At 43.0% G+C, this 26,938-nt stretch overlaps 1 protein-coding gene across 2 annotated transcripts; it reads left to right on the top strand.

The window, feature by feature from the left end:
* reps2 (RALBP1 associated Eps domain containing 2) lies at positions 1-26,938 on the top strand. Of its 2 annotated transcripts, XR_008810030.1 has the most exons (20): positions 1-249; positions 5,996-6,119; positions 7,055-7,230; positions 9,469-9,577; positions 10,390-10,496; positions 10,603-10,744; positions 10,892-10,955; positions 13,747-13,915; positions 14,043-14,096; positions 14,323-14,401; positions 14,666-14,740; positions 15,034-15,082; positions 15,208-15,344; positions 15,706-15,767; positions 15,988-16,077; positions 21,344-21,430; positions 23,194-23,327; positions 24,117-24,222; positions 25,889-26,127; positions 26,666-26,938. XR_008810030.1 is itself a non-coding variant. In XM_056277188.1 (19 exons), the coding sequence occupies exons 1-19, from the start codon at positions 70-72 to the stop codon at positions 25,955-25,957; spliced, it is 2,013 nt and encodes a 670-aa protein (XP_056133163.1). In that variant the 5' UTR covers positions 1-69; the 3' UTR covers positions 25,958-26,938. The 2 variants fall into 2 exon arrangements, 1 of the variants encoding a protein (XP_056133163.1); XM_056277188.1 differs by having other exon boundaries at positions 25,889-26,938.

Raw genomic sequence — 26,938 nt, 5'->3', positions numbered from 1 at the left:
GCGGCAGTCGGGGGCATCCAGCGGAGTAAATGGTCGCTGTCACTGTTATGTCTGTGCGCCAGTCCAGGGATGGATCCGGAATGCGGCGTAGCCTCTGGAGGGAGTTTTATTTCCCTGGATGAAAACGAACAGAGGTATTACTCGGGTCTCCATAATCTGTGCCAGTCGGACAGCGCGGGGAAATTGTCGGCCAGCAAAGTCGGAGAGCTGTTCAAGGCGTCTCAGCTGCCGCCTGAAGCCTTGCATCAGGTAAGCCTGACGTCGCATATCCAGATCGTCGCCGCTTTGCTCGCATGGACATCATGTGTGAGAAACCTAATCGCGTTGGAGCTGCACCGAACCCACTTCTGTGGTGTGCAAGAGACAGCAAAAAAAAATTTAAAAAAAATTAGATGCACAAGTGCTAATTTCCATTTCATTCATATTAATTGCCAATGGTGATATGGCGTCTTGTACTTGGTATGTGATATATTTTGCATTACCCCTCCTCCCTCCCTCTGTCTGCCACCACACTGTAAAACGCAGTCATTCCTCTCTGTACATCTGTGAGCTCTCATTAATACACCCATAGTTTTGCTGATTCTCACAAGAAAAAGAGCTTGCTTCAAGGCCAGGTTAAGGTTAGGATTAGGTCAGTCATTTAGCATCATGTTGGGCATATGGGAGTAGTATCACTGGGATATCCCCACAAGCATGCAAACGTGTGTGTGTGTGTGTGTGTGTGTGTGTGTGTGTGTGTGTGTGTGTGTGTGTGTGTGTGTGTGTGTGTAAGAGACCACACCAAAGTTATCAGCATTGGACTTAGTGGTTTAATAAACCATTGTCTTTACCAGAGGCCTGGGGGAGATGGCCAGAATTAGATAATATATAAAGGCTGTTTGGGAGACAATGTGTCAGGACTGTTTCAACTGTCAGTTGTTTTAGGAGGGTTTTTATTTAACTGCCTAACTGCCCCGAAACATTAAGGTGTGTACCATCTCCTCTGTTACTCGGAGCCCAAATAATGAATATACTACCTGACACCTTCATAATCTCATCATACAATTCAGGGGAGCTGATTTAAACCTACAGCTAATAATCAGGTAAGTGGCAAGACTCGGAAAAATACCCACCCTTGCTTGCTGGTTGTCCATCGTGCCCGATGATGACCATCTTCTTCTATTTGTGGGTCCTTTGAGGACTCAGATAGCAGAAGATACCTGCGCAGAGATGGTTTTTAAAGTGGCATGGGGGGTGCGCTTCTCCCAACGCCACATGACTTGATTGTAGAGGAGATGGTTACGATGGCAAGGGGGATCCCTAGACGACCGGCACCTCCACACAACTGCAGGGGGCTGCCGGAAATCCAGTTTTTCGGAAACCGCCTCGAAGCGTGCCGCCACAGCTTGCTTTTCTGTTGGGGTGAGCTCCCTTAGCCTTATGTCTTCCAGACTCACCCACAAGGCAGCGGGGCAGTGGTTGATAGGTGCCAGGGCATGTCCACCAGGGTGGGCCTGCACACCATATCTCTGGGGCCCACTGCTGCTCCGAGATCCCCTGCCAAGTTAGCCTGGGGCCGCAAGACCCCAGTTACCATGTGTGGCCACGGGGAGGCCTGGCAGGAGTCTTGGTGAAGGAGAGGCTATGTACTGGCAAGGGAAGGCTTACACGCTAGGATGCTTCCCTATTCGCCACAAAGGCTAGCCAGCAGCAGCAAGCTAAGGGCAGGAGGGACACAAGCGGGTTGGAAGAACACATGCACCTTCCCTCCAACTACACACTGCTCCACTAGACGCATCACAACACCCTGTGTGTATGTACACACACACACACTTACCCACCCTATAGGATATGGAAGCATACTCTGATAGTTTAATAAGCCAAGCTAGCCCTCTATCTCTCCGTTATGGTTTATGTTCCAGGGAATATTACATTTGGTATACATTGAAAGTGACAGTGGTCGTTGTGCTAAAACGTTTGACACCATCTCTATCCTCTTACAAATGAGAGAATCCTTTGTTAATGACAGCGGGCCAATCACAGAGATACGTAAATATGTTTTTCCAGCAACACGTCAACTCAGCAAGTAATGGTCCCACTCACGCCACACGGGGTCCTGAGAGGTTCCCTCCCGACGCTAGCAGCCTATTGTGTCCCTGCGTGGTGTCAGGAAGTTTGGCTGGGAGCTCCGTTTCCTTCCATTCCGGCCTGGCAAGCCTCCATAGTAAAGAGGTGATTGACACATGGCCCCCGGAGCACTGCCATGCCCTGCTGCAGGATGCCTGCAGGATCACTCCTGGACTCGGCACTGACATGTCGACCATACGTACATGTCACACATACATCAGGGGTATTGTCAGCTGTGTCTTTATCTCAGAGGAAACATAACGAGTTGGCTTTGGTGTGGTGGGATTTCACTGATTCTCTTTCAGCTTTCGCCTTTAGGTCCAGACTGAAAGCTGAGGAAGTCAAGCTTTAGGCCTGCATGTTCTTTGACAAGGAAGGATCTGTCCGTGAGCGCTGCTTCTGGGCTGGTTGTTCTGTCCGGCTCTCTTATCAGTTAGTTTGTCCTTGTAAGGTCCTGCTGTCACGAACTTCTCAGGATGTCCATGTCTGTGTGGGTTCCAAGTCTAAGAGATAATTACTTACCCAGATATATTCTCATTACTCATTCCCAACACCTGCTTTTGGCTCTCGCGGGTGTTGTTTTTGCAGTCACGTTGAATTTTATTTCATTTTTTATATGGGTAGCTTCCTCACGACTTTTTTTTTCTTTTTATATCACTGAGAGTACTTGTCTCAGTAAGTAACATTAGAATATCTTCAGCCATTTGCATTTAGATGCATAGACAAACTGATGGGTCTGTAATCGTGGGTATCGACGTGTCATTTGTCTGACCCGTATAGAGAAGAGCTGAAAACTTGTGTGTGTTAAGGGGAAAGTTATTGCGGTGCAGCCCTCCTGGCTGGGTTGTCGCTGCAGTCTGGAACCAATTGGCTTTACGCAAAGGCAGCGTTTACACGGCTTCTCACACATTACTCAGCAATGAAATCAATTGCTATGCTGATTGCGTGGGTTTAGAGCATAGACTTTTGGTGATGCTGTTATTGACCAAGATGATCTGAGCTGCCAGCACAGCTTTCCTGCAACCATTTACCACGTAAACATGATATTAGCCTCGGTAAACATCCGAAAGACACGACGCAATGTTAGTTTTTCTGCCCCTATCTGTGTCTCGTTCAGCACTTTAGCTCACGACCATGAATCCAAGTATACATTTACTGTTTTGTTTTTGTTTTTTGTTATTTTTTTGTAGACACAAAACAACCCCTCAAGCTGATCAACGATCTCCTCAAAGTGTGATGTGAAAATCCACATTATGGCGAAGGCCCGGTGGTTTCCGTATGAGTGTGAACTGAACGTTGTACAACATGGGCATACATCAGAGCTGCACATGCTTCAATGCGGAGCGACAGGCTTGGTTACATCTCATGATTTGTTGAGAAGAAACGGTTGAGGGACCTGTCTGTTCAGATAAGGTGTGGCCCTCCTCCAAGTGAGAGATTGTCCCCCTCTTCTTAATCCCAACCAAACTCTAATGGAGACGTCTCATCCAGGTCTAGTGGCGCTGAAAGAGGACTACTGTAAAACAGTAGTCCTCTTTCAGCAGCAACACTAAACCTGGGGAACAGGAAATATGTGGCATCACACAGGAGCCAGAGAATTATTTAAACTATGTGTTGCTCTCTCTTCACTCACTAGGTTGCTACCTCATAGCTATTGCTATTTCATATTGTCAAGCACTGACAGTAATCTAGGGACTGAAATGTTTGCTTCTATTTTCTGCCACCTCACTTTTCCTTTGGTGTACTATGAGCAACTTCTGTTTTTGCACTTTGTGTGAATATGACAATATTAAGTAAAAGAAAGAGAATAATTTGACTTATGAAATCGGCATCGCCATCTCTCTCTTTTTCTTCAAGGTATTTTTTTACCTGAGTTTACAAGGGGAATGGATTCCTCTCGTAAGCTAATTGACAGTTTTTCCTGACCCAGCACACCCAGAGAAACTATTTGCAAGTGCAGCGGCATTCCTCTGCATTTCTTTGCTAGTTCATAATGTCCTCGTGATACCTGTTATCTTCCAAGCTGGATCTCACCGCTGCTTTTTAGAACTTGTCAACAATTTTTGTTTTCTTTTTGAGCTTGGTTTGCATTCAAACTTAATGTCCCCCCTTCACTTCAGTGATCAATAATGTATATGTATAATACTGAATAATGTGTATGATTTTTGTTGGGTTCAGTGTTGTGATGTGACCTGCAGAGTTGTTTTTGGCACTGATCCATCCTCTTAAAATGACCCGCCTCCGTCCTCCCAGGCTGTATCTGAATTTCCTGTCTGTTTACTGCAGACATTCGCTGGTCTTCTGGAAATAATCCCAGCAACTTTTGTCCGGTAACTTCAGGCAAACTCCTCCCAACTGTAGACATAACCTCCAGTATCTGCTTTGCCTTTCACAGGATGAAAGTTATTTAGATCCTTGCCTCTTGCCTAAAAGCTGTTGAATGAGTGCCGTGCAAGTTGAGCAGAAATAATTTCTCATAAAGAGATATGCACCCCCCCCCCCCCCCCATCCCTTCCTGCAACCCCATTCAACAATGGGTAGTAACGGCACTCCAGTCAGTCTGTGCCATAATGTGGACGGACCTCCCACCAAACATACCAGCAAATTCTCATTTCTAAGGCTGTCGAACCCGCTTTGAATCTGCACCGGAAACGACACCGCCGTGTACTGTAGCGTGTGCAATGTGTTTCTTTGTACAAAGACTTACAGCGCTCATCTTCACTGGCTTGTTTGTTAGCAGAAGTAAGCAGCACTTGAATTCTTGGGTGTTGTGTGTTTGTGAAAGAATTTTGGTTTAATCCATCTTAATCTTTTGTTGCCACAAGGAGAAGGTGAAGTTTTATTTCTGTGACATGTGCAGCTGTCTGCCAGACGCCCCCGCCACCTGCAGCCTGCAGCAGCAGCCTCTTCCTGGGCCGTCGACTCTGGCGACATGGTTTCCTTATTTACGTTGCCTCGGTGACCTAAAAATATTCTCAAAAGGACTTTTTTTCTTTCTTTTTTTTTTTGCTTAATTGAATTTCAGTTTGTGTCTGGACACCAAGGCCGTGTATTGTCTTTACAGAGATGGATGCCAAAGTAAAAAAAGAAAAGAAAGAAAAAGAAAAATAGTTTTGCTGACAAAGGCACTTTGTTCCTTATTATTCAACAGTGGGAATTTACTTTTTTTGTAATTGCTCCTAGTCCGAATTTGTGGGATTAACGCTGATATATAATCCTTCATTTAGGCTGAATGAGTTCACACTTGTTTACTGTGTATTTAGGACAAATGGCTTCTTTCGTCAACAACAACAAAGGTGATGAATGTTAGAGAATAGGACAGTAGTAGCTTCAGCTATCCATCCGTCCGTCTGGCTGTCTGTATCTACAGTGCATAGAAATTACATTTTATTGCAGCTGATTGGTTTGCACCATTTGTTACCCGGGTTGTAAACTCAGAAATTTACAATTCAAAACATTAGCTTCAGATGTGTACGACCTTTTTACCGAAAGAAATACCTCATCAGTTTCATGTCGAGGGATTTACATGCTGATTGCCCTGCATAATCATAATCTGCTTTGTTCCTCCAAAGCACTCATCTTGTGTCTAATCAAAAGCGGTCTGTTGCTAGATAAACAGCTGATCCCCTGCATATCTTGATCCAATTTTACATTACACATGGTCTTGATGCAGAGCGCTAGAAAGGACACACAGCACATGAGCCTACTGTGGTGCTTGCTTTAAAAAAGAAGAGTAAAGTTCCTGAGATAAAAATATTGTGTGCAAGTTATCGTGTAAGAGCATTGTAGATGCTACAACAGCAACGAAACTGACTTGTGAAATGTATGGTTGGCATATTTTTCGTTTGGCAGATGTGGAAACCAACTTTGAACATGATGTCTTCTGCAGGTAACTGAGGTGTGCGGAGCGAAGCGGCTGGGTTACTTCGGCACAACGCAGTTCTATGTGGCCCTAAAGTTGCTGGCCGCTGCCCAGTCAGGTCTGCCCATCCGTCTGGAGAGTGTCACGACTAGTAAGTCTCGCCACTCATAGTGGAGGCGTCTTGCGAACGCAAAAGGGGATCAGGAGCTTATGTTAACATGACTGGATTAGGTCTAATCTGGATGAAAGGGGAGTCGCGTGGAAAGGGCTAAGTGGGTTTGCCCTGATTACAAGTGCACAAAATCAGTCGCACCCTGTCCAATGAGCAAATCTGTTTGTTTTTTTTCTCTTCATAGTTTAATACATGATTCCTTGATGAATTTTCAAGGTATCTGTATTAGTGCTTATAAGATTCATGGTGATATGGCTGTTAATTCACCGATACAGAGTATATTTAAGAAGCTCATATCGTAATTCATACTTTCAGGCCAATTCCATGTGTACCAAAGGTCATCCTAAGAGGAAACCGCTACTCAGGCTTGACTGTAAATCTCCTTCCCTCTCAACACTGTATATATTATCATTGTGTTCCTTCTTTAGTTTACCAGGAGAGGGGTTAGACCACCTTTTTTTTCTTAATGACACTATAAAACAACCTCTCGTCCTCAGATGTAACATACAACTAGACCAGGGGTGGCCAACCATGTGCCATGGAGAGCCATGTGTATGCAGGTTTTCATTCCAGCCGGACTCCACACCAGGCGAGTTCACTGATTAGCAACCCTTCAACCGAAGAGGAAGAGTGTATCGGTGAAATCACCTGGTGTGGAGTCGGGTTGGAATGAAAACTGCATCCACATGGCTCTCCATGGCACATGGTTAGCCACTGCTGAACTAGACAAACAACGAGAGAAATGAACCGATCACCGTTTCCATGCATCCTAATTGGGATGTGATAAGATAAATAGGCACACTGAGAGGAAATCTGTAAAAAGACTAAAGATCCAACATGCTGAATCAAAATAAACAAGCAGCCGTCATCATAATTTTTTGTGTCATTTTTGTGCTGTGTCAACCTCCCTATAGCTCTACCTCCGCCGAGATTTGTCGGACTAAAGAATGAACCAGAGCCGGGACACTCGACCTTCCCTCAAAGCGTAGACGCTCAGGGGCTGCAGTGTGGAGCTTCGGCGGTTTCTGTCCCCTGGACCCCGACGGACAGGAGTGCCTTCAGACACCAGGAGGGCCATGTAGAGAAAAAGGTGACCTTAGGGCTGACTTTCATTTCTCCCCTACTCCTATAGCTACCAGCTTTTCTGTTAACTGTTACGTGCTGTGTAGTTATGACCAGGTGTCTCATTTATAAAAGTGTGTAGGATCCTTACTAAAAGTGTACCTGCGCACAAAAGTTGAAAATGGCGTGCGCCAAAAAAAAAGAAAAGAAAAAAGAATCAGACTTAAATGTGTGAGAGGCATCATTATACAATCTGGCTTCAATTCACCACCACACGATCTGCGTTTATGTACAGGTGTGCACGTTCTCCCATCAAGTCTGTTTTTATAGATCACAAATGTTGCGTAGGAAGTGGCATAGGCCTCTTTCAGGCGCCGTTTTGTGCGTACGCAATGGTTGTAAATGAGACCCCAGGCCTGCACACAGAAATGCCCCCTGTAAAGGTCAAGTGAATGCCCCCTCCTCCCCCAAATCAGCTTTACTCATATCAGCGCATGCAAATGCTCTCTCTCTCCTACTAAATGCATGAATATAAACTGAGAGACTTACTCAGCAACAGGGACTGCATAGGCACACACACACACACACACACACACACACACACACACACACACACACACACACACACACACACACACACACACACACACACACACACACACACCAAAATAGAACTCTTTGACACACTTAAACACAAACACACCAAGGTCAGCAAAGATCTGCTATACTTACACCACACATTTCTTAGTAGAAAATGCAATTTCTTACCTAATGGCCTCATCTTTGTCTCTTTTACAGCCATCTTTATTGTCTTACTGGATGCAAAAGCCTTTATAATGTCTTTAAACTCCATCTGTGTAGCCAGTTCATGCTCAATGTCCTTAATAATGTCTTTAAACTCCATCTGTGTAGCCAGTTCACACTCAATGTCCTTTATAATGTCTTCAAACTCCATCTGTGTAACCAGTTCACGCTCAATGTCAAGTATTGCCACTACTTATATATAGGATGAACATGATTATTGCAGCGGCACAGTGGTGCAGTGCTTGGCACAGTCACCTCACAGCAAGAAGGTCCTGGGTTGGAGCCCCGGGGTAGTCCAACCTTGGAGGTCATCCCGGGTCGTCCTCTGTGTGGTGTTTACATGTTCTCCCCGTGTCTGTGTGGGTTTCCTCCAGGGGCTCTGGTTTCCTCCCACAGTCCAAAGACATGTAGATCAGATGAATCGGCCATACTAAATTGTCCCTAGGTATGAATGTGTGTGTGTGTGTGTGTGTGTGTGTGTGTGTGTGTGTGTGTGTGTGTGTGTGTGTGTGTGTGTGTGTGTGTGTGTGTGTGTGTGTGTGTGTGTGTATTTCGGCCTTGTGTGATGGTCTGGCGGCCTGTCCAGGGTATCTCCCTGCCTGCTGCCCACTGACTGCTGGGATAGGCTCCAGCATCCCCTGAGAGCAGGATAAGCGGTTCGGATAATGGATGGATGGATGGATGGATGGATGAATGGATGGATGGATGGATGATTATTGCTGGCCTCCATGCCCCCCCCTCCCAGCGGCTGGGCCCCAGAAAGCGTTCCCCCTTTTTACCCCCTTATGTACGGCCCTAGTTAAAACTTGGACCTCTGTGGCACTGACGAATAGTTGCTGAGAAAGTAACCCTATGGCCAGGCATTTCTAGGTGGAAATTAACTTGTGAATATGCCGCTGGGCTAGTTTCTTAAAATATGTTATTGGAGAGCATCTGGGTAGCGTAGTGGTCTATTCCATTGCCTACCAACATCGGGATCACTCGTTCGAATCCCCGTGTTAACTCCGGCTTGGTTGGGCGTCCCTATAGACACAATTGGCCGTGCGTGCGGGTGGGAAACCAGATGTGGATATGTGTCCTGGTCGCTGTACTAGCACATTCTCTGGTCAGTCAGGGCGCCTGTTCAGGGGGAAGGGGGGATTGGGGGGAATAGCATGATCCTCACACGAGCTACGTCCCCCTGGCAAAACTCCTCACTGTCAGGTGAAAAGAAGTGGCTGGTGACTCCACGTGTATCAGTGCAGACATGTGGTAGTCTGCAGCCCTCTCCGGATCAGCAGAGGGGGTGGAGCAGCGACTGGGACTGCTCGGAAAATAGGCTAATTGGCCAAGTACAATTGGGGAGAGAAAAAAAAGGGGGGGGGCAAAAAAAATTACATTGTCAGGATAAACCCTTCTTTAAATGAATACAATTAACTGTGGTATAGTATGGATAACATGTATACTCTGTTTGTATTAAAAGGAGCTTTGGTCTCCCCCACGGTCACCCTGTAGTTCACCGCCCCGATCCCCATCAAGTAGCCGCAACTACCCTTACAGCATGCAGAGAAACGGGACAGACTCACAAATGGGTAAGTCAGTTGTGAATACTTTAACTGCAATACACACATTGCAAATGCCTTTATAAAAATATTTTTAACCATTTCAAAGTTTCACTATGAAGGCCAGGGAATGATAGCATACATGCAGGATGTTAGCTTCAATTGGAAAAGGTACCAGCACTGTTGTTGTGAAATCAACTTTTCTCACAATTTTTCTTGAACAATCTAACCTACTGGCGTATCAGCTGGCACAAAACTGATTTCTTCTCATGAAACTCATTTTTCAACTGTCAAAGGTGTTGTGAAACAGCTTAGCTAAGTTGTTTTTTCTTTTTTTAATGTGTTCAAAAGCAGATGGGTGACCCTCAGATCTCATTAAAATGTTATTTCAGAGATTAGCCCTGTTTTTGTCAGCATTTCTTCGCTATCTGCGAACTCTGACGTGTGACATTTTCCACCTTAAGGGATAAGATTATCTCAGTATCCTTTGATTATTTCATGGAAGTTTGTCTCTTCAGCAGCATACAGTCCTCGTTTGATTGACAAGACAAATGAGCGGCTCAAGGAACTGAACAAAATAACGATTTTGAAGGTCTATCCGTATAGATAGGGGGAGAACTCAAATGAACTAAATTGTGTAAACATTAACCTGAACTGGATGAACAGATAAATGGATCTCTTTCTTTTCATCCCCTCTCTTAAGGTGCTTTGGTTGTTGAATCCCTTTCATCCTACTCCTCCTCTCAGATTTTAATAACTCATGATTTCTAGGTGTTTATTGGGTTGGAAAGTATATGTCATCCCTCAAAGCTGAAGCAAGGATTTCTCTCTCCTTGTGTCAGCCTATGACAGCAAACACTCGGCGAGGCCTGTCGTTCAGCTGGAACAACACTCCTCACCCAATAAGTACGGGACCAAGCCTTCTGTGGATCACCTCGCTATGCCTCGGGTAAGACGAGAAAACTCTCTGCTATCGATTTGACAAACTCCTTTCATTTTCTATGGGATGTGAATGTGCAATTCCTGACCCTGTGAATTCCCATGCACCCTCCCAGGCTGCCTCAGTGGAGAGACTGGACCAGCGGGGGGTAATGGACTACTCCGAGGATGACCCCTGGAGGATCACAGAGGAACAGCGGGAGTACTACACAAACCAATTCAAAACACTACAGCCTGACCTTGGGGCTCTCATCCTGGGTACGAATTCACTTTGTACCTCATTTCTACTCTTGCAGAACTGAATGAAAAATTTATTTGGGACAGTCTTGTGTATTGATGTTAGGTGGGGCTGTTTTTAACATCATACTTCATTTGGTACAACTGTGTGACATCTGACTTTTCCAGGAACCTTTGCAAAGAACTTTTTCACAAAATCCAAGCTCCCAATACCAGAGCTTTCCCATATTTGGTAAGTGCTGACTCATAGTCCCGCATGTCCTTATTCAGCTGTCACCTGGGTTTATCAGCCAAGCATATCAGCATGCTTCGCTGAGCCACTGTCAGCTGGACAGAGCCAGCACTCTCACTATGACAATGCAGACTTAAAACCCTTTTTCTCACCCTCAAACATCCAGGAAACATAAGGTTGCACATGCACGATACTGTAAATTATATTACTACTTACTGCAACAAAGCTGTTGCATTTGATGAAAATATTACATCTGGGAGTTAATGTTCAAGAACCAAGTTCATCTTCACAACTCTTTTATTTCTAAATGTCATTCAACTTAGACATCATGACATGAGACAGCCAAGAAGAGGAAGAGAGTGAAGGCAGAGCCAAGGATCAAATGGTGGAAGCTGAAGAAGGAAGACTGTTGTGTGGAGGTCAGGGAGGAGTTAAGACAGGCACTGGGTGGTAGTGAAGAGTTGCCGGATGGCTGGGCAACCACTGCTGAAATAGTGAGGGAGACAGTTCGGAAGGTACTTGTGTGCCATCAGGACAGAGGAAGGAAGACAAGGAGACTTGGTGGTGGAATAAGGAAGTACAGCAAATTATACAGAGGAAGAGGTTGGCAAAGAAGAAGTGGGATAGTCAGAGAGATGAAGAAAGTAGACAGGAGTACAAGGAGATGCAGTGTAAAGCAAAGAGAGAAGTGGCAAAGGAAAAGGTGTACGGTGAGTTGTATGAGAGGTTAGACATTAAGAAAGGAGAAAAGGACTTGTACCGATTGACTGGACAGAGGGACCGAGCTGGGTAGGATGTGCAACAGGTTAGGGCAATCAAGGATAGAGATGGAAATGTGTGGACAAGTGAGGAGAGTGTTGAAAAGGTGGAAGGAGTACTTTGGGGGGGCTGATGAATTAAGAAAATGAGAGCGAGAGAAGGTTGCATGATATGGGGCTAGTGAATCAGGAGGTGTGGTGGATTAGCAAGGAGGAAGTGAGGGTAGCTATGAAGAGGATGAAGAGTGGAAAGGCGGCTGGTCCAGGTGACATACCTGTGGAGACATGGAGATGTTTAGGAGAGATGGCAGTGGGGTTTTGTGAGAGGATGCTTGGCGAGTGGAGAAGAAGCATACTGGTACTGATTTTCAAGAACAAGGGCGATATGCAGAACTGTGGCAACTACAGAGGTATAAAGTTAATCAGCCACGGCATGAAGATATATGGGAAAGAGTAATAGAAGATAGGTTAAGAGGAGAGGTGTTGGTCAGCGAGCAGCAGTATGGTTTCATGCCACAAAGGAGCACCACAGATGTGATGTTTGCTTTGAGAATGTTGACTGAGAAGTATAGAGAAGGCCAGAAGGAGTTACATTGTGTCTTTGTGGATTTAGAGAAAGCATACGACAGAGTGCCAAGAGAGGAGGTGTGGTATTGTATGAGGAAGTTGTGAATTGCAGCAAAGTATGTAGGAGAGGTTTCAGGATATGTATGAAGGAAGTGTGACAGTTGTGAGGTGTGCGGTTGGAATGGCAGATGGGTTCAAGGTGGAGGTGGGATTACATCAAGGATCGACTCTGAGCCCTTTCTAGTTTGCAATGGTGATGGACAGGTTGATGGACGAGATGAGATCAGGCAGGAGTCTCCGTGGGTGGACTAGGATGTTTGCGAATGACATCGTGATCTGTAGAGAGAGTAGGGTGCAGGTTGAGGAGAGCCTGGAGAGGTGGAGGTATGCACTGGAGAGAAGAGGAATGAAAGTCAGTAGGAGCAAGACGGAATACATAAGCGTGAATGAGAGGGAGGACAGCAGAATGGTGAGGATCCAAGGAGTAGAGGTGATGAAGGTGTATGAGTTTGAATACTTGGGGTCAACTGTCCAAAGTAACGAGGAGTGCAACAGAGAGTGCAGGCAGGGTGGAGTGGGTGGAGAAGAGTGTCAGGAGTGATTTGCGACAGAAGGGTACCAGCAAGAGTTAAAGGGAAGGTTTACAAGATGGTAGTGAGACCAACTATGTTATATGGTTTTGAGACAGTGGCACTGACAAGAAGACAGGAGGCAGAGCTGGAGGTGGCAGAGTTGAAGATGCTAAGATTTTCATTGGGAGTGATGAAGAAGGACAGGATTAGGAAGAGGAAAAGAGGAAGGCCAAAGAGAAGGTTTATGGATGTGGTGAGGGAAGACATGCAGGTGGCTGGTGTGACAGACGAAGATGCAGAAGACAGGAAGAAATGGAAACGGATGATCTGCTGTGGCGACCCCTAACAGGAGCAGCCGAAAGTAGTAGTAGTAGTAGTAGTAGATATTAGAGGGACAGCTCAGGTCGAACGGTTTCGAGACAAAACAAGAGAGGCAAGATTGAGATGGTTTGGACATGTGTGGAGGAGAGATGCTGGGTATATTTGGGGAAGGATGCTGAATATGGAGTTGCTAGGGAAGAGGAAAAGGAGGAAGGCCAAAGAGGAGGTTTATGGATGTGGTGAGAGAGGACATGCAGGTGGCTGGTGTGACAGAGGAAGATGCAGAAGACAGGAAGAAATGGAAATGGTTGATCCATTGTGGCTACCCCTAACGGGACCAGCCGAAAGTAGTAGTAGTAGCAGCAGTAGATTCAGCTTAGACATCAGTGATGCTGACATTTTCATTGAATTAATTGTGCACCTTGCCAGGACTCCAAATTGAAGGATCAAGGCTAGTAATTGTGTTTGATAACCTTTATCATGACATCTCGCACATCTAATGTTAGCATTTTTTTCCAGTGCAGCCATATTGTTAAACAACTTGTGTTTCCATTGGTTTCTTTTTTTCCTTAGGGAATTGAGTGATGTGGATAGAGATGGAGCGCTCACTTTCTCTGAGTTTTGCACAGCCTTTCATTTGATTGTGGCTCGCAAGAACGGTTACCCCCTCCCAGAGACTCTCCCACCAACCCTCTGGCCAGGGTTTATAGAGCAGGAGGAGGACATACCAGAAACTCCTGAAGTAAGAAATACAGCCTTGAACTGTTAAGAGACAAGTTTTCTCATTATGGAGTCATTTCTGGGTTGTTGTTTTTTTGTGGTAAACTTTTACTTTTGAATGCAGCACATCATAATGCATTCTTTTCCAGAGTGCAGACCCTCTCATTGTCTTTGAAGATGCAGAACCAAGACCCAATCAGCTGGTAAACCAAATCCCCAGGTTCTCTGTTTTCATTGCAAAAGGGTAGTTTCAATGCAAAGTTCCCCTTTTATGACTCAAGAGGGCGCTGATGAGCTAAAAGTGTCAAATGCATCCCAAGAACATATTGAACTTTCAAGATTTTTTTGATTAACATATACTTAACATACTTTGCAGCTACCTCTTTACATCTCTTTGGCCATCTGCTTTTTTTTCTTCTCTTTTTTCAGGATAGGAGTGTTGTAGAGAGGCTTCAGCCAGGTGTGGCCACAGCGATGCACAATTTGAAAGAAGAGTCCTGCAAGCCAGGTAAGGTGTGCGCCACCTCTTAAATACTCTACCTCAAATTGACTATTACATTAAGAAATTCATGAAAAAATCATAAATTCACTTTTTTCTGGTTATCAATTAATGGCATGCAGCAAACAGTCAGTGTCAATATTCAGGTTAGATTTTAAGAAACAAGTTGACATGGCATCTTTTCCAAACTTAACAGGTCACTGCAGAGTTAATCTAAGTCTGTTTATAATTGAATGGATGCATTGGTTGTAATCTTTATCGCCGCCTCCACAGATTTGACTTCAAAAGGGCTGGCAACATTTCAAACCAAACATACTTTACAAGTTGGTGCTTTTCCCGGAGGACCAGGTGATAACTAAAATTAATCAACCCCCTACCCCTGCACAGCGCATTGTGGTTTTAGATCTCATCATCTACCATTAGACAGAATTTGTTGTTTAGACTGAGTTATCCTCGAAATTAAAATGCTGATGTAGCACACTCATTATTTCGTCGTCGCCATTAGGAATTGTTGCCCTCCATATTGAAGAGCAGAATTTCCCAAGAGGAAGCAGTTGCTTCTCATTTAACAGAACTTGTCTGAGCCCATAAGTCTGATCTGTGTATCCATGTTTACTCATTCACCTTATCACTCTTCACAGAAACGCCTCATGATTTGGACCCACAGATGAAGGCAAGAACTAGGCCGAGGTAAAGAAAAGAAAACCACCTAAGTGTATGATAAAGAAGAAGTGACTCGTATAATGTGGTTTACTGATTTTACTATACATAACCTGTGATATTCCCTTTTTGAGTTAATGTGAACTCACCCCCAGGTCCTACTCCAGTACCTCTATTGATGATGCCATGAAGAAGACAGAAGAGCCACCTACCCCTCCACCTCGACCCCAGAAAACCCACTCCAGGGCTTCTTCTCTGGACCTTAACAAGCTCTTACAACAGGGTGCTCAGGGTAAGATTCATAACTGATTCCCGTCTTTACTAAATTCATTGCAAACGAGACCATTTCAAGCCTGACTTCTAATGAAAACTGATCGTTGTCTTGTCTTGTCAGAGAAGATTTAACGCCTTGAATTATAGTACATTTTGTACTGTAATTTTGTACAAAAGGGCAACTGTCAAAGGGGGGATTTCTTTTTGTTTACTCATGCAGGCGAGAGGCTCACATGCACATGAGACAGTAAAGCAGTGGTGTTATGAAAATGTGACACGGAGAACGTGATTTGAGACTGAAATGTGAGTTCTCAATGCACAGGAGAGGTGGGCCATTGTTCACATGATTTCAATGTTTTTTTTTCTTGTCTGCACTGTAGGGGTAAAAAGTGGATGGCTGCCCCCTCCTCCAGCCCTCCCTCCAAGACCGTCTGCCACACAGGTGGGGCTTGTTTTATTACCAGCGTTAACAATATGTCATCCTGTAGCCTGGAGTCAGTGTCAGCATCCCCCCCGGTATGAGGGTGACTTTTTTTTTTTTTTTTGTTATCTATGGACTGCAGACTCTTAAATGACAAGTTTACAAGTCTAACTATAATTTCCCGTTGAAATAAAGATGGTGTGTAGTCACGTTAACATTGCCTCGTCATCCATATTGTCAGGCGCCGCACTTCATGAGTGCTACGGAGAAAACTCCCCAGAAGGCAGTGCAGCAGCCAAACTTTGCAGACTTCAGCCAGTTCAGGGAAGAGGTGAGCGCAAATACTGACCCACTTTACTGTCTCTCATCTGAAACATGCTTTAGTTTTGTTTAAAATTCGATCTTGTTAGTTAACGTCTTCTTACTTTCACTTCATCTCAACAAGTTTGAGTTTATACTATCAGATGTATCAGACGACCCGCAGACAAACTCAAAATTCCTTTCCAAGTTGTGAGATCCTTTCATGCCTCTATACTTTAGCACACATCTAAGGTGATGGACTATAAATATGTCATGTTTTTTAGTGATATGGAGCCTATTTCCAGGACGGCATTGAGACTAGTATACAAGGTGGATTGTGCACGAGGGAATGTAGAGAAGATTTACTCTTTGTCTCTCCCAAAACTTTGTAATATCTAGTAAGTTGCTATTTCATTCACATTAATGTGTGTATGCCTGTGTGTTTATCTGTGTCTGTGTATGAACAGGCACCCTTTTGTGATGAGCCAAAGTATTTAAAGTATTCAAAGTATTTTTATCAATCACATTTCATACAATACAATTTGTTTGGAGTCATATTTTTTAACTCAGTGTTTCTCTTCCCTGCTCCAAAAACATCATCCGGACAATTCTGAAAAATGTATTGTTGAATATTACTGAGCCTTCTGCAAAAACTGTTGGAAAATAGTCAGACTGTTGCGGTCTCCCACACTAATCGATATGAAGGGATTAATGGTTCAAGGCCACTTGAAAGTTTTCTTGTGTTTTTGTATGCTAGCAGCAGAAATAATGTGATTCTGGACTTTAGCGTTGCTTTCCATTCAATCCCAGAATAACCCGCTTTCATACTGAAACTTTCATACTGTCATTTTACTATCTCGCACAGGGAACCTGTTTCATCAGTGGCCCCCATTCCTGTATCTGTGCTACATTTCAACCTTTCCCCGCATGCAGTGTCTTTCTTATAAGTGATTCCTCACTCTTTCGTTTTCTTCTTTCCAATTCAAAAGTATTGTAGAAGCTTTTTGCTGTGAGACCTTTTGCAGAAAATGTTTTTACTCATTTCACCGTAGGCATGGGTCCGTGTAGCACTACCGGTCCTGCTTTGGGTCTGCAGACAGATCATTTATATGTAATTTGCTTTGCAATGTAATATTCAATCAAATTATATAAGTTGATTTGCATTTTCTAGTATGATACATGTTTATAAATCTGGTGGGGTTTTTTTTCATTATGTAACAACCAATGGGTCAGATCCATCCAACCAGGTTAATTTAGCATAGGGTGTACGCTCCCTTTTCCTCTGTTTTTCTCCAGCCCTCACTTTTATATTGCAGCACATGTCGTGCCTTCACCCCGCCGACACTTTAAATTATTAATCAGTTAGAAGTGGTTGGTTATAAACTAGCACTGAGAGCAAGCTTACTAAAAACATCAAAAAATAAATAAATAAATCGAGAGAACTGTATTTGTCTCAGTTCCCACACTTTTAAATTTACTTGTCTTCTAAAAAGACAAATATATATATATATATATATATATATATATATATATATATTGTAGCGAATTCGGGGGGCAGTCTGGGAGACCGTCGCCACAGCCGGGACGCGAACCCGTATCTCCCACTCCGCAAGCGTCAACGTTAACCAGTCGACTAAAGGGTCCGACCCGTTAGTCAAGGACCAACGTGTCTACTTATTCATGCACGTTACAATATATACTATATGTGTAGATGTGAAAATTAAATCATATTGAAAGGGGTTAATTGTAAGAATAGCCCATGTGTTGATGCAGGGTAAAAGTGTGTGTACTCCTAATTTAACTTTGTAAGTCAGTGTAGAGGACAAATGCTTGTTTGCTTCGTGTCCTGAAGTAGGATTTGGTACAGTGTTTCAAGGTGTTCCTCACAAGTGTGTGTCTCAAAAGTTTATTCTCAGGAGTTTTTGTACTTGCCAATCATTCCTGCCGCCACCGGAGTTTTAAAGCAGCACCTCGTAACTTCTTTGCTTCAACATATCAGGATCAGAGTCATGTTTATTGGCCATGTAGGTTTGCACAAACATGGAATTTGACTTTGGTTTCGAGGCTCTCACAGTGTACGTAACATAGAATAACAACACAACACAACGATCTTCAGATATATACACAAGGATTGACTTATACAGGCGAAACGAGAGGTGATAAAGTACAATGGTGCAGAGAATATATCAGAGATGCTGAAAATAGATGTTAGCAGGTCGTTACTAAATTCATTTTGGTCACATCGTGTGATGGCTGTGACTGAATGACACAGTTGCTGTTCAGATTGTTCACCTAGAAGCCTTTGTTTTCACTTGTTTTGCATTTTCTCTGCCACTGGGCGGGCACGAAAACTGCCAAGAAATATAGGGACTGCACACATAGCAATTATGCCTGTGAGCATAGCTCTTCTTCTTCCACAATGGTCTTTCGGACAGCACATGCATAAACAAATGCATGTGTCTTGTTGCTTGGGCAGCATGGCTCAGGAGGTAAAGCGGGTCGTCTAGTAATCGGAAAGTCGCTGGTTCAATCCCCGGCTCCTGTGGAGGGCATGTCGAAGTGCCCTTGAGCAAGACACTGAACCCTTAACTGCTCCTGATGAGCAGGTTGGCACCTTGCGTGACAGCCTCTTCCATCAGTGTATGAACGTGTGTGTGAATGGGTGAATGAGAGACATACACTGTAAACCACTTTGAGTAGTTGGTAGACTACAAAAGCGCTACTATATAAGTGCAGTCTATTTACCATTTACCCAGTTGCCTTTGCAACAGTTGATGGAAAATCCAAAGTGACCCCGGCGCCGCGTTAAGGCCAAAGCAACCTGCTGCACCTAACCGTATTTTCAAAAACTCAATCTTTTTTTTTTAAATTGATTTCTGATTTTTCCCTTTTTCTCCCAGTGCCTCAATTCTAGACTGCGTGAATTAAGTTTGACTTTTATGTCATGATCGATGTCACACAAACTCTTATTGTACTTTTCCATATTTTTCACTCGTACCACATACTCTGTATTCGGTGTTGCCAGTCTCTTGGGCCCCCTCATTACAACGGCATTTTGTGCTGCATGTGTAATTCCTTGTTCTTGCTACTTTTTTTCCCTACCGCCGCTGCCTGTGCCATATCACTGTCTTTATCTGTTTTCCCACAGGATGTTCTGCTTAGCTTTAATTAAAACCAACCACACTGGAAGATCCCAAGGTGGGGAGACCTCATGTATTTCTGACCTAGTAAGACAAGCTGGGACAAATATCAGCGCAGCCTCTCTGAGAGACAGTCGGGACGTGAATGAATTACAGGAGCATAGTTAAAAATAGCTTCCTTTACACCAAACTCCATCAATCTTGATTCAAGAATGATTATTTTGGGAGCAGCTTTCATGTGGGCCCCCTGGGATCAGTTGAATGTGCATTTGTGGTGAATGAAAAGCTATCTACACCAACGCTGGTGCAAAAAAAAAAATGTTGCGTGTGTGAAAAAGTTGAAATATAAACAAGCAGCTCTCGTGTCACTCAAGTTCTCGAACTTTTTAATCCTAAAGTTTTCAACAAGTCCCGTACTTTCATAGACATGATCATGATACATTGACTGGCGGATGCCGGGTAAATGAGAAGAAAACTACAGCGCAGCCAGTGAGACACTCTGGGCAGACAGCCAGGAGGTGGATTGCTGCTTCAGTCACGACACAAACACCACATTTTTATTCTCTGAGCACAGCAGAGTCAACTATCTGCCAAGCCCGACCACCACCCCTGGCTCACCAAAGCCAACTGTCTCCTCTCGAGAATGGAGGAAGTCTGAGAAACTCTGCTTCTCTCCACCGTACAAGTTAAGACACTGTGAGAACTGCTAATAGACATGGGTATGGTCTCCTCTTTCTTCCTCTTGTTGCTCTGCCCTTCCACTTTTTGTGGCATCTTATGATGAACGGAGATGTTGCCCATGTAAATGCACGTCCTTATTTGCTGCAGTTGAGAAATGTTCTCAGGTCAACGTTTAATATGTTGACCTTGGGCTAACCCCAAGGCCTGACCCCAACTGTATTCCTAGCCTGAATCTGATTGAATATATGATATGAGAGCTCAGGGCCATGTGTGACGTCAGATGTTGATTTAAGAACATCGCACACTTGCAAAAACCAAGAGAGCCCGAATAAATGCACCCTGATTCCCCCCCCCCCATTATTATTTACACTCACCACAATGAACATAATTATTTTGACGAATTTGGAGCAATAGTAACTGTAAACATCTCTTAATATGAAGGTTTTGGGATTTCAAAGCCAAGTTTGACGTGATGGCTGCCAGTCCTAGCTTTGCTGGAACAAAACATCCATGACCTGACTGATATGACCACATATACTGCGTGTGGCACCTCTGTATTTTATTGCCAGTGTCGCAATTTCTACCTTCAAATTTTTCCAGGCTGTGGTCATATTTGGTACAATGGTGCAGTGAATTTTAAAGTCATGCATTTGCGTCTGCCTGATAGTTAGTTGCATACCTCACTGAGTTTCTGGGGCCCAATTTATAGCACTAGCATATGTCTGTTTAAACCATCAGTGAAGCCTAGGTATTTCAACTGCCACCGCAAGGGAGTCAGTCGAGGCTTAAAAATTAATGGATCAAATTCTGTAATTACAGTGTTAACATATGGGAAATGTAGTGCAGTAAACTAGCAAATGGTCTTGTCCTGTAAAAAATGCCTCGGCCTCTCCAAAGCTATCGATGTGTGGCTGTATGGGCGTATTGTATTCTAGGTGTCCTGACTTGTAACGGCCTGCAGTATCAACACAGTACCCAGCTCCATTCGTTAACATTACTGAAAAGTAACGACACGGCTGCGTGCTCAAATTTAGAGAATTGACCTTTTCACATTATAACGGTCTCGAAGTATTTTAGCTTTATTTGCCTCCCTGGTGAATGTGAGCAGATGGGAATACTTTATATTGTGTGTCTATGTGGGAATGATGGATGAAAAATAGCAAAGAGTTGCAATAAAAAGCAGGTTAATCCATCACGGCTGTCCCCGAAGAGACAGGAAGCCATAGCTGGAGAGCACTAGATCATATTCCCTGCAGGGAAGATGCTGATTTATCATGGTTGCATCAAATTCATTTCATCCTGCCACCGCAGCAGTTCTGTCATGTCATTTCATCCTATCAGTAATAAACAGACTAGTCTAGTCTTGTCTACGTTCATATTTACCACCATCTAGGTTCTTACGTTTGAAGGCTGTGGGGTCAGATAAACATCTTTATATGAATGCAGCTTATTGAAATGTTTTTTTCTGTGTTGCAGGAGGAAGCTAAGATAAAGCTTGAAGAGAAGGGTACACTACGCCGAGCGGGACCAAGTTCTGAGGACCTGACAAACGCTCAAAAGCAGGTCAGAAATCCCAGCTTGAACTGTGAGGGTCATGCTAATTTCAACTCCTGCTTTATTTCTAAACATGTATGTACGTATATACAAACTAGGGGTGTTGTAATATACCGGTACTGACAATAACTATCATCTTTTAAAAATGAAATATCGATATCATGTTACTAATACACATATAATACCATGAAAATAATCCAGCACTTCTTAAATCATTTTCAATTCTTTCCGTTCAAACTTTGCCCCCCCCCACACACACACACACACACTCACGCATGCACACAAACACACCTGACATGACACCGTGATGCAGTAACTAGCTAGCTAGCTACTACCACAGTGTATGGCTAGTACTGCCATGCAAAATCATGTCATGAAAAATGGAAAGAGGAAAACGGGATGTAAATCATTTAAATCACAGTATATCAGAGTGGTTAGTTGTCAGCCGGTTAAGTCAAGTCAAGTCAATTTTATTTGTATAGCCCAATACTCTCTGTCCCCTGCTCCCTGCAAGAGGTTTTGTTTCAGTTGACATTGTATTGATGGCAGATGTTAGGCCTTGTGGCTCTTTTGTTTATCAGTTCATCTGGTTGCCTTTTCACTATCAATTAATTTTAATTGTTATTTTTGTATGCTTTTGTATTTATGGTTACACACTCTCTCTCCACCTCCCTACAATCATGTTTTGAATGTAATTAATCTGCTGAAAAAGAGACAAAACACACAATAAATAAAATTAAAGATACATTTGACTGATAGCATTATTATTATTATTTTCAAATGTTCTATACATATCACAATAATATCATTATCGTGAATTCTTTTGACCACAATAATCATGTAATGAAAATCTGATATCATGACAGCCCTGATACAGTTATTACACAGTTTCTGTTACACACATAATACACATTAATACACATAGTATGCGTCGTTTCTGTTACACACAGTTAATACACATAGTTTGTTCCACACATAGTACACATAGTTAATACACATAATTTCTGTTACACACACAATACACATTAATACACACAGTTAATACACATCATTTCTGTTACACACATAATACACATAGTTAATACACATCATTTCTGTTACACACATAATACACATAATACACAGTTAATACACATTATTTCTGTTAGTTTAGTTTGGTTTACTGTTTATTTGACAGGGACAACGCACAATTTTACTATTGCACTAGAGTTAGAAGGCAGCTGATTTGCATCTGCAGTCCCTGGGCTGTCAAACAAACAACAATTAATACAGAAGTAAAAACATAACAATACATAAGGAAACTATTGAACAGGCAGACAAAGAACAGTCAAGACAAAATAAAAACATGACAATACATCAGAAAACCAATCTCAAAAGTTATAAGTACAATCTGATCTATTTAAAACGGTGGATATAAATAGCAATCTGGCCTATATGATAACAACATAATGAATATGGATTTCATATTCATTATGTCTCATATTCATTGTTACACACATTATACACATTAATATGCATATTTTGTTAATACACATAGTTTCTATTACACACAGTTAATACACATGGTTTCTGTGTGTGTGTGTGTGTGTGTGTGTGTGTGTGTGAGAGAGAGAGAGAGAGAGAGAGAGAGAGAGAGAGAGAGAGAGAGAGAGAGAGAGAGAGAGAGAGAGAGAGAGAGAGAGAGAGAGAGAGAGAGAGAGAGAGCGAGATAGAGAGAGGGGTTAATGGGGTTCATCAAGTTCAGTAACATCTTTTTTTTTTCAACCTTCTAGGACAGGACTGGAATCTCTCATAACCAACCTCCACAGAAGCCAATTCGCAGGAAATACCACCCAGAGAACCCGAACCTGGAGGCCACGCCCCCTCCTACTGTGCCCTTTGCTCCACCCACTGCATCCATTCAAAAGTCAGTGAAATATTATGTGCATACATATACAATACTAAACTACACATGGCTAAAATTAAACTACACCATTTTAACTAAACCTAATTTTGGAAAGGTAAAGTTTGGACCTAAACTGATGTTTCTTTTATTTCTGAATGATGTGATGTGTGAATGGGAAAAAAAAGAAAGGAAGGAAATCAGGAAATCAACACTTTAAAGATGAGTGATCTTGAAAAACATATGAAGTGATTGTTATGAAACCCCTCCAGATTGGGACATTCAGTGTGATAATTTGACTATGGTGTGGAGCCATTAGGGCACACCACAACACAAAATTATAGCTCTAACATGTGTGCCTACGAGTCCTTATTTTGCCAGACAGCTCATGGGCTTGGAATTTTTTGAAGGTCACTAAAAGCCGGTCATCAATAACAGCCAATGGTGTTTTAGCTGACTGATGTGGAGCCCCAGTCCTTTTGGCTGTTCTTAGAGAGGCTGCAGTCTGCTGGCTTTTAGTACAAGTTATTTATTTCCATATTCAATGCACCGTTGAGGGTTGTCTTTTAAATAAAGCTGTTTAGCCCCAAATCAGCATACCATGACCCTCAACATACTGCCCCATAATAGGGAAAAGTGAAATAATTATTGACCAAGATTGCTCAGTAATTAGGTAATGAAAACTTTATTTACCTCTGACGGTTAAGAGAGGCTCAATTAAAACGTGTTCTCTTCCAATATTGTCAGCAAACAAGATCTTAACCGTGCATAAAATTAAACATAACTGGTAAAATGATGCATATTGTCTCTCAGGCTGCTGTCCAGGCAGAGGAGAGAGATCCAAATGGCCATCCGTAAGAATAAGGAGACCAACGCCGTGTTGACACGCCTCAACAGCGAACTTCAACAGCAGCTGAAGGTCAGCTCTTGCAGTTAAGAGATGCAAACACTTCAATAGAGTTAACGTGGAGCTTAGCTTCAGGGGTGTGTGTCAGAGGATGTGTGTGAGAACGGGCTGCGTTAGAGGCTGGCCCAATGGATATACTGACATTCACGGCCCTCCCCCAGTCACCGCGGTTCCCAAAGGGCACTGTGAAATCAGAATGCCAGGCCCAAAGCCCTTAGAGAACACAATGAAAAGATGCATACTTGACCCAGCGGATACCATATAAAACACTATTGCAGGCATATACTGTAGGCAACAAAACCTGTATATTTATTGCAAAGGCTGAGCTGACAGACTGACTTTACATGTAATTGCTATATGGTTTTGTTTCATCGGTAAACGGTTTGGTTTGCAAAGTGACGCTTTGACAGCTGATTCCAAAATGCTGTCCTTGGTGTGTTGTAGTCTCTCCACCACAAGTATGAGAGCACAGTGGTGTGCATGTTAACACCATCCTGATCATCATCCTTCTGTGTCAGAAGTAGAATTATACTCATCCGCAATTGTTTGGGACAACACTTGCTCTCACTCTTCCAACTTGCTGAATCACCCCTGCCATAAAGCATGATTTTTCTTGCTAGAAACACAGTTCAACTTGTTTATATGAGTGGAAAATATAATTACACAGCAAAAGTACATAAACTTCCACTGTATGCACGGGCTGTCTTGCTCAAAAAGTCAAATCGTTCACACGCTTCTGCAGGTGGCCTTATGTGTAACATAATTTGTTGTGTTGCCTTGTAGGGAAATGTTGTAGGGAAGTGTTTCCATTTTCTTTTCATTTACATATCCCTGCTAACATCTCATAAACAAGCAATATGAAGAAGTACACACATTTGATGTAGCAACATTTTTGATGGTGGTTCAGATTTAAATCATCTTTTTTTTCCCCTCTGGTAGGTATATATACTAGCACCCTTAATTGCCTACCCCTCTATCCATCACTCGCATCTTAACTGATAGCACAGACTCAGTAGTTTGGATTGGAGATCTCCCTGTGAAACACTCACGTTTGTAACACATGCTGCATGCCTGTCATTCTCATCTTAAATGATCCGGTAGTGAAACGCTCATCCTGACATGCCTGAGTGTCTTTTAATAGCGTCGCTACAATGGAGCATGAAAGAATATGGGAATATGTTTAAAAAATACGGAACTTTAAATTATCTGCTCAGGCCATTCATCTTGAATATTGTGCAACGTCTGACTGGAAAATCTGATTTTCATCGTTCCACAGTTTGTACAGATTATCCAGGTCGTAAGTTATTGGCTGAACTGTGGCTGGTTCCCTTCAGCATCTTTGGAATTTGGTAGAGAAAGGCATATGTGTCTTTATTTAGAGTCATCCCCTGTCAAAATACCAAACAGCTCTTGGCATCCACAACTGTCTCCTTCAAAATAGAGCACGGGCCAGCTGGGCAGGCCCAATGGCTGGGTGAATGGAAAGGAATGGCTGAAGTATTCTTCCTAAAAAATTCCTTAACGTAGAGTTAGAAATGAAAATAAAGTGTTTGATTTTCTTCTGTTTCACTGGCTCATCTGTGCTTACTAGTAAGCACTCGAGAAAGGAAAACAGAACTGCATCTCCGTTCCTCTTTGTATAGAGTCATTGAAACTCATTTGGTCTTCTTGCCCACAGGAGGTTCACCAGGAGAGGATCACCTTGGAGTCCCAGCTGGAGCTCCTCCGACCCCTGACCTCTCTGTGACAAGGCCAAAAATCTGGTCGGCTTCATGCTCCCAGTGCTCCACCCCAGCTCCTGCACACGAACCTCTCCACAACCCCGGAGTGCTCTGATCCAAACTACGTGAATGTGTCTGCGGTCTCCCTTTACACGCGGGGTCAAAAACACAAGAGCTGATGATGATATACACAAAGGTGCATTGTCCGTCTAACCCAGTAGCCGTGCAAAATAGGTTTTGCTTATCCTGGCATTCAAGGAACTCCACAACCAAGTTTATTTTCTAATAAATGTTTGGACAGATGAAGGTCAGCAGTACTTATTTGTTCTGGGTTGTTTTATCGCTGTATTGTTTATAATGTTTTGCATGATTAAACCATATGTTTTTAATCTTTGTATATCCAATTGCAAAGTGGGCTACTGTACAGTAGGAAAATACTAATTTATTTTTTTTCTCTTCTGTGTTGAAATGAGATGTCCCCTGTGACTATCCCTTCGCTCATGAAATACTTCAGTTTGAACACAAATTGCACCGCCCTACATACATGTTGACATTCTGTATTAATGTGGGTAAATGCGAGGCATATACAGGATCTAAAATATTCACATTTGTGCTTTCTGCTCACATCCACGCACGGTATAAAACAAGCGATGGTGCAACAGATGAATGTAATACTCCACACATAGCAGTATACGAGAATAACCAGCTGCAATGTTTGTGCTCCATATTTGCAGAAGCCGAGTCCGATGCGTGGAAAACTCTTTAGGAAAAGTCATCTTGTCACGTGTCTTCACCATCCACACATGAATAGAGCTGTTGAATGAAATGTGGTTTTGAAGAAGCAGTCAGACTGTAGCACTGGTACTGTAACTGGCTGTGAAGACAATGAAGAATGTTTTTATTTTTTAACTAGATTTGTATGAAATGTCCATATTTTACTTGAACGCTTCAAGTTAATCTCATCTAAACTTTGTCATTTTGAAAATAAAATTATTTTGTTTTTTTTT

Source organism: Lampris incognitus, chromosome 3, assembly GCF_029633865.1.
Source record: "Lampris incognitus isolate fLamInc1 chromosome 3, fLamInc1.hap2, whole genome shotgun sequence".
Lineage (NCBI taxonomy): Eukaryota > Metazoa > Chordata > Actinopteri > Lampriformes > Lampridae > Lampris > Lampris incognitus.
This window is presented reverse-complemented; position numbering and strand designations above follow the sequence as displayed.

Excerpts from the sequence above, each read along its gene's own strand:
- reps2 (XM_056277188.1), top strand. The coding sequence starts at position 70 with ATGGATCCGGAATGCGGCGTAGCCTCTGGAGGGAGTTTTATTTCCCTG. Across the intron at positions 6,120-7,054 it reads TCTGGAGAGTGTCACGACTA|CTCTACCTCCGCCGAGATTT; the intron begins GTAAGTCTCGCC and ends ACCTCCCTATAG. Across the intron at positions 24,223-25,888 it reads AACTTCAACAGCAGCTGAAG|GAGGTTCACCAGGAGAGGAT; the intron begins GTCAGCTCTTGC and ends TCTTGCCCACAG.